Here is a 12,881-nt window from a genome sequence, read left to right as displayed (position 1 = left end):
TTTTTCCTTTTCCTCTGTTTTCTTTTATAACCTTTTATCAAATGGAGCTGTAAAGAAAAGACAATTCTTCCTATGGTGCTAACCTTACACATACTTTTACTCGTAAATTCTAATTTGTCATCTGAAAGCTGGGCAAGGATCATCAAAAGAAAAAAAAAATTGTTGCATGATACTTTCCAGAATCAAATAAAATTCTTTTCCTAGACCTATACTTTCTCTGTATCTGTATCTGCCTTACTGCCATCAAATCCAAAAAGTGCAGGCAACTGGTTCTTAGGTTAAATATACACAATATTGGTATGTGATTTGGGGAGACAAGAAATTTTTATTTTGCATGTGTTTCCTTAAGAGGCAACCTGTTGTTCTCAGTGATTCACAATAATCCTTTTCAGTCCAATTCTTCAGCACAAATCCTTCCCTTGATATTCTTTTATTGGAAAAGTCTGAAAACTCAACTTTCCTGATGTTAGGATTTCGATAGAGTCCCTAAGAATAGTATTAATAACCAGATTAACTTGGCTTTCAAAAAACTTACTTTGAGTCCAAAGCCTATTATATTCTATGTGTTTTGTCTTATCATCTCTTTTTTTTTTTTTCTTTTTTATTCCTTAACAATTTCATCCCAATTTAAGGTTTTGTTGCTGTTGTTCATCGTACAAATTATGGAATAAAGAAATTAAAAAGTAGAGCAGTACAGGCAAGTGTGAATTTTAATTATCTCCAGCATTACTAACAGATAAGTTCTGGCTTTCCTCCTCTTTAGCTTCCATCCTTATTGGGGTATTTTGTCACAAGAGGAAGAAATGTTTTACACTGAGGGTGGTGAGACCCTGGCCCAGGTTGCCCAGATAGGTGGTGGATGCCCCATCCTTGGAGACATCCCAGGCCAGGCTGGACGGGGCTCTGAGCAACCTGGTCTGGGTGAAGATGTCCCTGCTCATGGCAGCGGTTGGACTGGATGAGCTTGGAAGGTCCTTCCAGTCCTTGGAAGGTCCCTTCCTTCCAATCCCAACATACTGTGATACTGTGATTTAACTATGACCTTCCAGTTAAGTGTTCATTCAAGGTTGCTGGCATGTAGTGGGATCTTGTAGCCATTCCACCACAGTATTTCCTAATTCGCACTACAGGCCTGTCTGTCTGAAGTTGTATGAGCTGTCAAGTAGTTTCAGGAGACTTAATTCAGGCAGTGGCATCCTCCCTCAAGGAGAACAACCTTTGCCTGTCAGTCCCAGTTACAGCGAGACTTTCCATTTTATTACTAACGGGAGTGTTTCCTCCTAGAGATGTAGGTAAAGGGAGGTTTAATGTATGAAAAAAAACAACTTTGCTGGAGTTTGTTGGCAGAGCAGCACTTGCTTCTACTGAAGCATCACATGGATGAGCAGTTACTGCTTTAAGCACACACACCAAATATATATGTAGAGAGAGAGACAGACACTGCAGGGAAAAGCCACGTTCTTTCTTGCAGGATAACACGGGCAGCAGAACCCACTCATTCAGCAACACTGAATCTCTCTGTTCTTCTGCACTTTTGACATGGAGTGTATGGAGGATGGAGGTGAGTTTACAGTTGCTGTTAGTAATTCTTGTAAAAATGTATTTAAATAAATTTGAGGAGAGTTCATTTGGCCAGTCTTAAAAAATTAACTGCAATGCAAAGAGGGAAAAAGTGCTTCTACAAATTTGTTGTTTTTAAGGAAATACATCACTTTTTCATGTCTGGCTGTATTTGTAAGCTGGGGCTATTTATAGGCTTGGGACTTGGAGAGGAATACCAAACTTACTCCCAATGGATTATCAGCTAAAACCAGTTCTGCTCCTGCTCCCTTACCCACATGGATGAGTTGGGTATTCAGGCTTTAACTTAAAATGAGAGTTGGGACAGTTTGAGGGCATTGCAGATAATTTTGATCAGTTTGTGAAACAGTGTCCTAAAAGATTTTTAGAAACAGATTCTCTCTCTCCTTCATCCTTAACTTTTAAGATGTTGACAACTGATTGTGAACTGACTAGGCAAAATTTTGAGGTAGGAAGCACAAAAGGGTTTATACACGAATGGAAAGAAAATATGAAGACTCTGAATATCTCTTCTTAATAATTCAACTGATTTCCAAGGCTGCACATAACCCAAGGTAAGGATCTTTTTGCTGTATAACTTTCCACTGTTGATGGTCTTTACTTATTTAAGAAAAAACCTAAATGTTCCTCTGGCCAGGGAATTATTTTCCCTGGAAACATGGCAAAGTGCTGCAGGTCTGCAGGAGTCCTTGTCCAGACCCCTGGGACTGCCTGGTCTCACCTTCACCCTCTAAAACATCAAATGCCTTTTGGACTGTTCTCTGAAAATGGGAGACGATGCATTTTCTCACAATGAATTCTGATTTTTGCTGCCCTGGCAGTATCTGTTCTGGATGTTACCAATCCATTCCCCACCAGAATCTTTCCAAAACTCTGACAAAAAGCAAAACTGAAGCCTGAAACATGAAAATCTGCTGTTGCCATGTGCTCCATCTCTTCCTGTTAGCAGAGGAATCCACTCAAAATGACGTTATGATGGAGTCCTTGCTGGCTGGATTCGCGGCACGTGGCCCTCAAGATGGCTGGACGTGCTTCTTGTAGCCTGAAAAAAGGAATCCATCAGAATGTGAAATAGGTGGTTTCCAACTGTGGTGCCAAAAGGAGTGAACTCATATATATTCAGATGCAAAGGAGCATTAAATAGCTGTGAATACACCTACATGTGTTTGAAAAGGGACCTTGGCTTAAGTTTCACCACAAAGACTCCAACTGCAGGTGTTCAAAGCAATGGTGTTCGATCAAAATCACCATAAGCTACTGATTAACATTGAATTTTTCAATAATGAAGTCCAAAAAGCTTGCAGCGGAGGATCCTAAATGTTGATTGCATCCCAAACTTTTTAATATTATATGGTGACCGTGGCCTTGTGACGGCAGGTTCATGAGTTTTCATGAGCTATTCTGGGGATAATGTAAAAAAAAAAAAAACAAAACCAAAAACAATTCAGCTGTTTCTGATATAGTAAAAAGGCATTTATTTTAAACCAACAGAGAGATCATCTCCTCCGGGATGCCACGGGTGGGGGCGTGCATCTTCCTCCAGCCAGGGTGGAGCAAAACCTCTCATAGGTTTGGTCTATTTCTGGGTTTCCACTGTGCTAATCCTGGCCCATGATGTTATTTAAGGGCTTCCCTTGGTGTGGCTTTTCCCTGCGCTTGTTTTGGTCCCTGCTCTCATGTTGCCCCAGTGTGTCCTACAGGCCCTTGTGCCCGAGATGTTTTGTTGTCATTGTTGTCTGTTTTTTTTTCCCTTTTTTTTTTTTGGATTGTTGCACTTGCAATGTGACATAACAGTTGCCATGGCTTTAAGGATACATCTTTTTCCTCATTAAAAAAAATGTAATTCAACGCAAAGGAATATTATTTTTTTTTTGGAGTGAACTGGCTACTAATGGAGTTGAAAACAGTTCTCAGTATTAAAAAAAAATCCTAGCAATTACAAATGAGACCTGTATTTATAGCCATTCCCTTCCTAAAAATGGCTGGAAAAGTGAACCTGAGGCTGAACCAGTGCATTTCCAGCCACCCCAGCAGCTGGGGCCACGTGCTGGAAGGACAGAGAAGTTGCTCCACAAGAACAGCCAAAATTCCAGGTTTTCTACCTTTAAGAGAGACAAACATTCCTGAATTTTGCCACTTATTCCTTGATAACGTATAAAGGAGAATTAGATGCAGATGGTGCTGCCATGTCACCGTCGCTTTACAAAGCACAGTTGCAGATTTCTCTCTCCCTGGGATGAGTTTATTGTTAAAAACCAGGATTTGTATGGGATTTGCATGGTAGCATCACAACCTGTGTCCTAACAAGCTCAGCTTTTGGAGGCCATGTGGGGAAGCCAGACGTGGAGACGTGATAGTGTGAGCGCAGACCCCTGTATCATTGCACCACGTACATGTGGATTAGTCAGAGAAATTAAAGATGAACATAAAATTTAACAACTGTGTGAAACCTTCACCCTCCCCCCCGCAGCCAATGATAAAATTCTCATCAGCTTGGCGGGTCCCGGACCTCTCCCTGTTCTCATGCAGGTTCTGTGCAAACACCAAGCAGATCATTACAGAGCTCCCAACAGGGACCATCATGTCATTTCCTCTGCTTTTCGCCCAAATTCCTTTTTCATATCTTCCCATTCCCTCCTCAGATTTGCTGAAGAAATGCATTGTGAATTCACAGTTTACCTACTGGAGCTCTCTGGTTTATCCAGAATTTCTGGAGAAATCACAGAACAGTTTGGGTTGAAGGGACCTTCCAAGCTCATCCAGTCCAACCGCTGCCATGAGCAGGGACATCTTCACCCAGACCAGGTTGCTCAGAGCCCCGTCCAGCCTGGCCTGGGATGTCTCCAGGGATGGGGCATCCACCACCTCTCTGGGCAACCTGGGCCAGGGTCTCACCACCTGTGCACCAAATACAGAGTTCGTGTCTACAGTGGGACTGGAGCAAAGCCTGTGCCTCCTTTTTGGCTCTGTGGATGCGATATGCAGTGGACACACTTTGGCATGATTCCTCACACTGGCCCTTCTCCAGGCTGAGAATCTCATCTCCCATCCTTAGGGGACAGGACGTATAAATCACTGCGGCTCAGCGATGCAGGGAATGTGCCACCAGCGATCCCCAGCCGTCCTTCTCTTCAAAGCAGGCGGTGGCTGCTCTTTCCGCACGTTTACAGCAAATACAGAGCAGGGGCAGATTGTCCGTACCTCTGAACTTGGCTTCTCAAGCCTGTTTTCTACGCACAGTCTGAGAATGGATGTGAAGATGGAAGGAGGAAGAAGAAATGTGGGGAAGGCAGCGTGGTGCTGGCATGCTTTGAAAGCTGACTCCTTTGCTCCAGATGTTCTAAATCACATGTGGAGAAGTGTTTGTGGTCTGATGCTGCTTGAAGCTGATTGTTGATAGTCTCCTGAGACAGCTCGTGACAAATCATATAATAAAAATGCTAAAAATAGCAGAGTTATTCCCTGGAAAAGCAAAGTTCCCACAATCCAATGAGCTGGGAAAATTGTTGAACTTTCTTTGGACACATTGTGCTCTTTTTTTTGTGTGTGTGTGTTCTTCAACCTTCCATGGGTCTCTAGGGTTTTTTTCTTACGACCCTTCCTCCTCCTACCAGTTCCAAGCAACCCCATTTTCGGTGTCTCCAGCAGCAGCTGAACTCACCACTGGCCATGGACGTAAAAAACAGTCTCCCACACTCATTGAACTGCATGTCGCTGTTTTCTGTGTGTAAAACTGTGGGGAAAGCTAGCTCAAAGACATGTAGTGATAACACCAGGAGATCTTTACCACAATAGGCCATCCTTGAGAGCAGCGGTCCTCTACTGACCATGCCTAACCTATGCCACCGTTAATTTCTTCCCAGTGTTGTCTTCTTGTGGCACTGCAAGGCTATGGTACTCACCATCCTTCCTCCATGCATGAGCAAATGAGGGGCAACCACCAAGGAAGGGTTTGGTACAGTGAGATGGTGTGTGCTCTGCTGGCTGGTAACAGCCCTTATCATTTGACAAGAGGCTAAATATGTACAAGCGACCTGAGTTTCTTTGCTACTGGAAAAAATGTCACCATTACAAAAACTTGCCCCTTCTGTGTGATTGTTTTTTTGTATTTCTCTGATACTGAAATTAGCTACAGATTCTGTCCTGTTCTGGCATGCTCTGCAGGCATGTATACTTATTTAGAATTTTCTTGCCAATAAATTTAGGGGAAGACTGTGGAAACATGAGCTCGACTTAAGCGATGCGTTGCGATGTTTTTTTTGTGGGTGATTATTTCAACCATAACTCAATCTTAGCAGTTTCTTTTATCTGACCATTCATTCTGGAGACTAGCAATATTTAAACTTTCAGCAGAGTTAATGATCAAGGTATTTGATGTATGCACTCAGTTAAAGTCTTAGTCCTGCATGCCGAAGTCTCCTCTGACGCTTTTTGCTCAGTGGCAAATTCCACACGCCCACCAACCCAGGTACCAAACCCTCTGTTGCTCCCCTGCTGTTGGGTGTGTCACCAGCTGATGCCCCTTTCTGTGTCCTCCCTGACCATGGAGTTTTGCTAGTGAAGCATCTGAGCTGCAGCTGTTCTTTGCCCATGTAAAAATCTGAGGCATGTGGCAAATCCGTCTCCTCACTTCCCACATCCTTACAACTTTTCTTCTTCTTTTCCCTCCCCATCCTGATCCTTCCCAAGCCTGTTTCCCCAGCCATGGATGGCCCCAAGACACCCTTCCTATCCCTTACTCTGTCTAATTTGGGCTTGCTGCTGCTGCTATGGAGTTTTATTTTGCAGCTGCAAGGAGGAGAAAAAAATTAATTTTCCTTCTGGGAGTGGCAAAATCACTGTAGCCCATGTGCTGAAAAGCCTTGGGCTGGCTCTGCTGCCACATCTTGTTCTACTTAAACTGCTGCTTTTAATAGACCCAAAATGTTTGCTTTACCAAGGATGTTTCCTTCTCTTCCAGCAGAACCACGTGCACTGGTTTGTTCATGTAAGACGTGGCCTGGCTGTGGGACCTCATGTGGCACCAGCAACATGAAGACCAGAGACCACCCACTGGAAATCTTCTGTTTGGCTTCAGTTTTGGTGGGAGCTAGAGTGGAGACTGTTTAAAGAGGATTCAAAAAGTCTCGTGAAAGCACGTTTCAGATGCCAGCTCCTCGCTTTAATTAACCCTTGACAACGAGACCCGTAGGAACCTGTAGTAGATTTTGGATGTTGTGTTCGGAGTAATTGGTAGTTTTCTATGTTGAAGCTGGACAGTGTGTGTTATCAAAGTAGTCTCCTTTATCTCTCTATTTTATTGCCATTTCAGGTTCTCCACAGCCAGTGGCATTTCTTTCTCATCAACCATCTCTGGCAGAGACTTCAAATGTTGGTAAGAATCGATATCTGAAAGATGTAGTTGAACATAAGGGGTTCCATGAGAGCTGGTCGTGGTTCTGATGACAGACGGGCACCTCTGGGACAGGGATTTCTCATGTGAGCAAATGTTGTTGAGTATAATGTGGTTCCTGCCAGCACACAGCAGGAGTAGAGTGTTCCTGCTCTCCTGGCATCTCTGGAGGTGGCTCCTCACTTAGATGTGCCTCTCAACCAGGGGTTCTTGGCCACCTGCACCACGCCAGGCCGGGAGGCTGGGCAGAACCGCAGTAGTTGGGCGATGAGGGCTTGGCAGGGCTGCGGTGGCGGGGGCAGCCCCTCGGGGTACACCACCCCTTTCTTCTGCTGCCAGAGAAGCCTGCAGATGTGGGTGTAGTCAAAGGGCGGGCAACCAGTCACCATCACGTAGAGTATCACCCCCAGGCTCCACACATCATGCTTCTTGGCGTCGTAGGGGATGCCCATCAGCACTTCCGGGGACGCATAGACTGCTGACCCACAGAACGTGGTGCTCAGGTCTGGGTGGCCGTTGACCTCCTTGCTAAACCCAAAGTCACTGAGCTTGGCCCGGCGGCCATCGGCGCTGAGCAGCACGTTCTCGCACTTGAGGTCCCGGTGCACCAAGTCACGGTCGTGCAGGTAGGACACGGCCCTCACCACCTGTGCAAAGATGTCCCGGGCCCTGGGGACACAGGGCAGCTTCCCCAGCTGCTGCACCAGCTTCAGCAGGTCAGTGGCTGCTGCCTCCATCACCACATAGAGCTTCCCGTTGCAGAGCTCGATGACCTCGAAGATGTGCACGATGTTGGGGTGCCGGATCTTGCGCAGGATGGAGAGCTCCCGGGGCAGAAACTTGTACATGACGGTTGAGGGGAGCCGTCGTCGGTCCACCACCTTGATGGCCAAGGGGCCCTTGTACTTGTTGGAGGTGGCCGCTTTCACCTTGGAGAAGCTGCCCTCCCCTAACGTGTGACCCAGCCTGTAGCCCAGCTCACGGAGGAGCTTGTCTCCTGCGCTGCTTCTTGGCATGGTGTGTGATCCCAACAGGCTTAAGTGAGGCTGGGGATTTCCTCCAGGATTTGAAAGGTTTAATAGATGGTGTGTGGCAGCTGTTGGCCTTTGCTCTCCCCCATGGTCCCACGAGTGTCCCTGTGGGCTCCAGAGCTCACCCAGGTGTTGTGATGGGGCGGAGTGTTGTGTGGCAGTGCCTTTGTGACATGATGTGGCGGATGCACTCGACCCCCCCCCCCCCGCCAAACCAGCAGCGGTTTGGTCCAGGCTCTAGAGGAGGTAAAGGCCTGAGCTGCAGCCAGGCCAGGAACTCCTTCCAGGAGACCCATAAGGAAGAAGAACGGCAACTGAACACCAATAAGTTGTGGGCGCAGGGACCCTTGTGCAAACCTTTCCTACTGTATGCAACTTGACTACGAGTCAACCACTTTATTCTATAAATACGACAGCCTGGGTGAGCCTGCTTTGAGCTCTCCCTGCTAAATAAGCTGGCTGTATGGCAGTGGTTTTACTACTCACAGGACAGTGGATGAGCCCAATTTAAGTTTCACATTAATCATTTAGCTTAAGTAAACGCATACTGAATATAACGAATCATCTAGAAGTATAAAGTTGTGTGATTTTTAATGTACTCTCTGCTTCATATTACTTAGTAAGCTGGATTTGCTGAAATCTTAAGCTGTAAAGTTCTCATATTTACCAAAAGCAACTACAAACTACAGTGAACACTTGCAAGATAAGGTCCAGTTTGCATTTTGTTGAGAAGAAAAGGATTTATTCAGACAAAACAGCACCTACAATGCTCTGAACTCTAAACAATGTCTACAGCTAAACAAAGGCACATATGAGATCAGTGAAAAGGATCGAATGAGAAGTAAGAAGACCCCAAAGTGCAATATTGCTATTGGACTGAATCATGGCATGAATGGTCTATAGAGATAGAAAAGTCTATGGTTTGTTATGCTCAGGTGGAACCTCCACAAAGGTACCCAGCTTGAGCCAGCCCTCCTGCTATTCTACTCCTTTTTTTTTTTTTTTTCCTGATAATTTGTTTCCTGAAAGTCTGCTCTGCATACAGTTATCAGGCCTCACCTGCAAGTTTGCCTCTGGAGTTCTAAAATATAGACTCCAGAGTGATGGTTGTCAGGGAGGGAACACGCCTGAAAGTTTGCTTTGTGAATGGGTACAGGCTCCTGGAGAGAAGGTAAGCAGCATTCAGCTTGGGATATTTCCCCCATGCAGTAAATACTAGAGCGAACCCGCCACCAAACTCTTTTAAGTCGTACTTCTCTTTGAGAAATCCCAACATTGTTCTGCAGTGAGCAGAATCCTAAGTTACTCCTCCATGAGAGATGACAAGGGTGTCTTGTGGATCTCCCTGGCTCACGGGTGTCCCCAGCCATGCCTACACAGGGCAAGGACTCCCATGGGTAGATAGTTTAGAGTATTTACATTTTTTTTCCCTCTTCACTTGGGTTTTCAAAATAGGGCTCTTCTGGTGATGAACCATCTGCTTTCTTGGATGAGGAATCCATTTGGGGACCTGGACCCATTTTCTGCAGGGTATTCTATTAAAATCAGAACTACGCAGAGTGGCACAAAGGGGTCTTTTCTACTGTCCCTAACCACAAATCTCCTTGGCTGTCTGTAAATACTCATTTTTCTATGACAATGGTGCAGGGACCTATTTTTCTTGGTAGGCCTTCTCACTTTGTGTGGTGTGGATGGGGAACTTGAAATGTGTCTTTCAGCAGAAATAGCTTTTCAGTTTCTTGAAATGGGAATTGCTCTCCTTTTATTTTTATCAGAGTTGTCTTTTGGAGGCTATAGGGAAGAAGTGAGACAAAAGATGCAAGGATTTGAGGAACTGAAGCATCCCTCTGAGACGTAAGGTGGTAGGCTACCACGAATTTCTTCCGGGGACTGTCCTGGATGTTTTTCTGCCCTGAGTAAGGTCTCTAACTCACATCCTCATAGTTATCTGTGCCACTGAATCAGAAACTATTGCATGTTTGGCTCAAGATGTTACACAAGCAACTGTCCTGCTTATCCTTGCTGTGCTGTGCCTGCCTGTCCGCAGCTCCACCACTGGCACTGCCACTCTCCTGCCCGCTGCTTCCTTCGGCACATCGTTCCTCATCCTCCCTTCTCGGACTTGGAACATCTGTCCTGGTCTGTGCCCATCCACCCCCTGTACAGCAGGTTCTTCCTTCACCAGGAGTAGTTTCCTCCACTGTGTGGATTTATTGGAAGGCTGCTGGTAGGTCCAGCCGTGCCATGGGTCCTTCCTCCAGCAATTCCCTGGATTCATCGCTAGTAGATGCTCACAGCTCTCGGTATCAGAAAAGATAATTGGCTGTGTAATGCACAGAAAGCAAAATTGCTTTCTCTGAGATGTATTCATCAATTATAGTTTGCCCTGGATGACACAGTTTGAACCATTTTCTGGACGGGAGAAATATGTCAAATAGAAAGAGAGGAAGCTATTGTTATAATAAATTACTGGGTGCATTTGTACATGATTGTGTGTTTTAAGTGGTCCATGACAGGTATCCTATTAACAAGCTAATGAACATGCAAATGAGGAGCCAAGGACTATCATTGTATTTGAGACAATAATGCATGTTTGGTTTTTTCTTGTAATTAACAAGAATTTGTCTGGTTGGTTTGTTGTCCCTGGGGTGAAGCTGTTTGTTTGCTGTGCTGCTCGGAGGACGTAGCAGCCAGTGAGCTGTGTAAATCTTGCTTCTCCTTTTTTGAAAACTCCCTTTTGCTTCTGCCTGCTCAGCCCTACCTTGTACTCGTGGTGGAACTGCAACATCTTACCAGCCTTCAGGCACGAACCGCTTGGCTGTAGATGCCAATTTCTTCATTAAAGCTAAAGCCAAGTCAGCTGCAGTCAATGTTCAAGCTGTATTTTTAATTAGGCTTTTAATGGAAATGGCACTTTTGTTCCTCTCTGGAGAACATACTGATATGACAGTGCTGTGCAAAGTATTATGAAAAAAAATATGTTGCCAGTTACACTTCCAGTAGGTCAATACAGTACATGGACAATAAGCAGAATGACCATATGGAGGAGGAGTGGTCAGGGATTTCTTAAGGGCTCATCTGGTGGTGCTCAGTTCCCTCAGCTACTATTTACTTTACAACCATTTAGTAGGACTGGAGAGCTCTCAGCATCTGGTGGGATCTGGCCCCTTTGTAAATATGCTCCTACGAGGGCGCAAGGTGAGCTCTGAACCTGTCAGCTACCATGCTGACTCTGATGCTGCTCCTATCTACCTTATGTCTTTATTGGCATTAAACTGGTTTGCGAAGCAGCATTTAATTGGTTTCCTACTTGTTAGCAGGAATCACTCATATCGTAAAGCACACTGTGAGCCATGCTGCCCAGAAATGCTTTTCTGATGCTCAGTAATGCATGAGGCAAACAGAGGACCATGGTGTCCTACTGACTGTTGTCTGTGATGCCACCTACAGATTGCACAGTCCAGGAGAAGGTTCTCTCCCTTGGCCACGGTGCCTCTCGGTTAAGAGGTGAGACCTTCTGAGGCAGGGATGATCACTAACAAAATCTGTATGCAGGACCTCTTTCCAACAGCTGTTCTGGGATTTTAGGTGCTACCTGAATATAATGAACATCAGTCAGCTGAGAGAAAGAAATAACACCACATCTTTCAAGGAACTGGTTGGTTGCTGCAGTGGCTGATAATAACGTGAGAAGGAAGGAGAACAGACACCCCACCTACCCTTGTACAGATCTTTAACTTCAAAGAGAAACATCTAACAACCATGCTCACCCCTGTGCTTTGTCTTTTTAGATGCTTATGTCATGTTGACAGCTATAAGAGATGTCAACAACAGCCAAAATGTAGTCGGCAGATCCAGGTGTTTCTTGCTGTCCCACATTTTCTAGAAAATAGAGTTATTTATTACCTTTGCTGTCAAAAATCACAGAGAAGTCTGTGTACCAGTGAGAGAAAGGACAGCTGACAGAGCAGAATTCTGGGATCACGGGGCCACTCAGGTAAGAGGAGACGCCAGAGGTCTCCAGCCCAATATCCTGCTCAGGGCAGGGTCATCTCTGAGATCAGACCAGGCTGTTCAGGACTTGAAAACCCCCAAGGATGGAGATGGTGCAATTTCTCTGGGCAAGCTGGGCTCACGCGACATCCCATGGCATGGGTGCTGCCTCAACTGTCAAAAATGAGTGTTAAATGCAGTTAGGAAATTTGGATCCCTTATTCAGAGCACGGAAAAGAAGCTGTAGCCTTCTGCTTTTGTAGTGTATTCCCTTTCATTCATTTAGGAGATAAGATGGATTTGGAAGCAATTTAGGGAAAGGGAATTCAAATGTCTTTTCAGGCCATCAAATATTGTTGAATTTGTTATCGTTTCAAGACAGAGTTATGATCTGACCAGAAGACTGGAGGACAGGGAAGTTTTGAACTGTAATGTAAAATGAAATTGTCTTGTGGTAAGCCACTCAGTCTGCTAACTATTACACATGGAGAATAATATTTACGGCTTGGTGCTAGTGCAAGGATTAATGTTTGCTAGGTGCTGTGAAAATGACGATATTATTCACAGAAAACTTCTTGTCTGCAAGGAAAAATATGTGCACAAAATGCCTCTGGATCCTGTCTTCTGGCAAGAACCTCTTGTTAAGTTTGTTTTGTTTTGTTTTTTAATTATGCTTAATGTAATCAAACGGCTCAAGAGAGGAAAATGTTTGCCCCCTTTCTTCCTCCCTCTCTCTTCCAACAGACAAGTAAGTGTAGAGATCCACAGAGCAATAAAATAATAGAATCATTTTGGTTGGAAAAGACCTTTAAGATCATCAATTCCAACCATAACCTTACTCCAGCACTAACCCATGTCCTTAAGAACCTTGTCTAAATGCCTGT

The 12,881-nt window shown here is 44.9% G+C and overlaps 1 protein-coding gene across 1 annotated transcript; it reads right to left on the bottom strand.

The window, feature by feature from the left end:
• Window positions 1–7,152: 7,152 nt before the first annotated feature.
• Window positions 7,153–8,050, bottom strand: TSSK6 (testis specific serine kinase 6; the record flags this gene model as incomplete). Its single annotated transcript, XM_082055981.1, has 1 exon — window positions 7,153–8,050. Exon 1 carries the CDS (start codon window positions 7,987–7,989, stop codon window positions 7,153–7,155), a length of 837 nt encoding a protein of 278 aa, XP_081912107.1. The 5' UTR covers window positions 7,990–8,050.
• Window positions 8,051–12,881: the final 4,831 nt, after the last annotated feature.

Source organism: Streptopelia decaocto, assembly GCF_964273445.1.
Source record: "Streptopelia decaocto genome assembly, chromosome: 6".
Lineage (NCBI taxonomy): Eukaryota > Metazoa > Chordata > Aves > Columbiformes > Columbidae > Streptopelia > Streptopelia decaocto.
The sequence above is the reverse complement of the archived record's forward strand: the minus strand, read 5'-3'. Positions and strand labels throughout refer to the sequence as shown.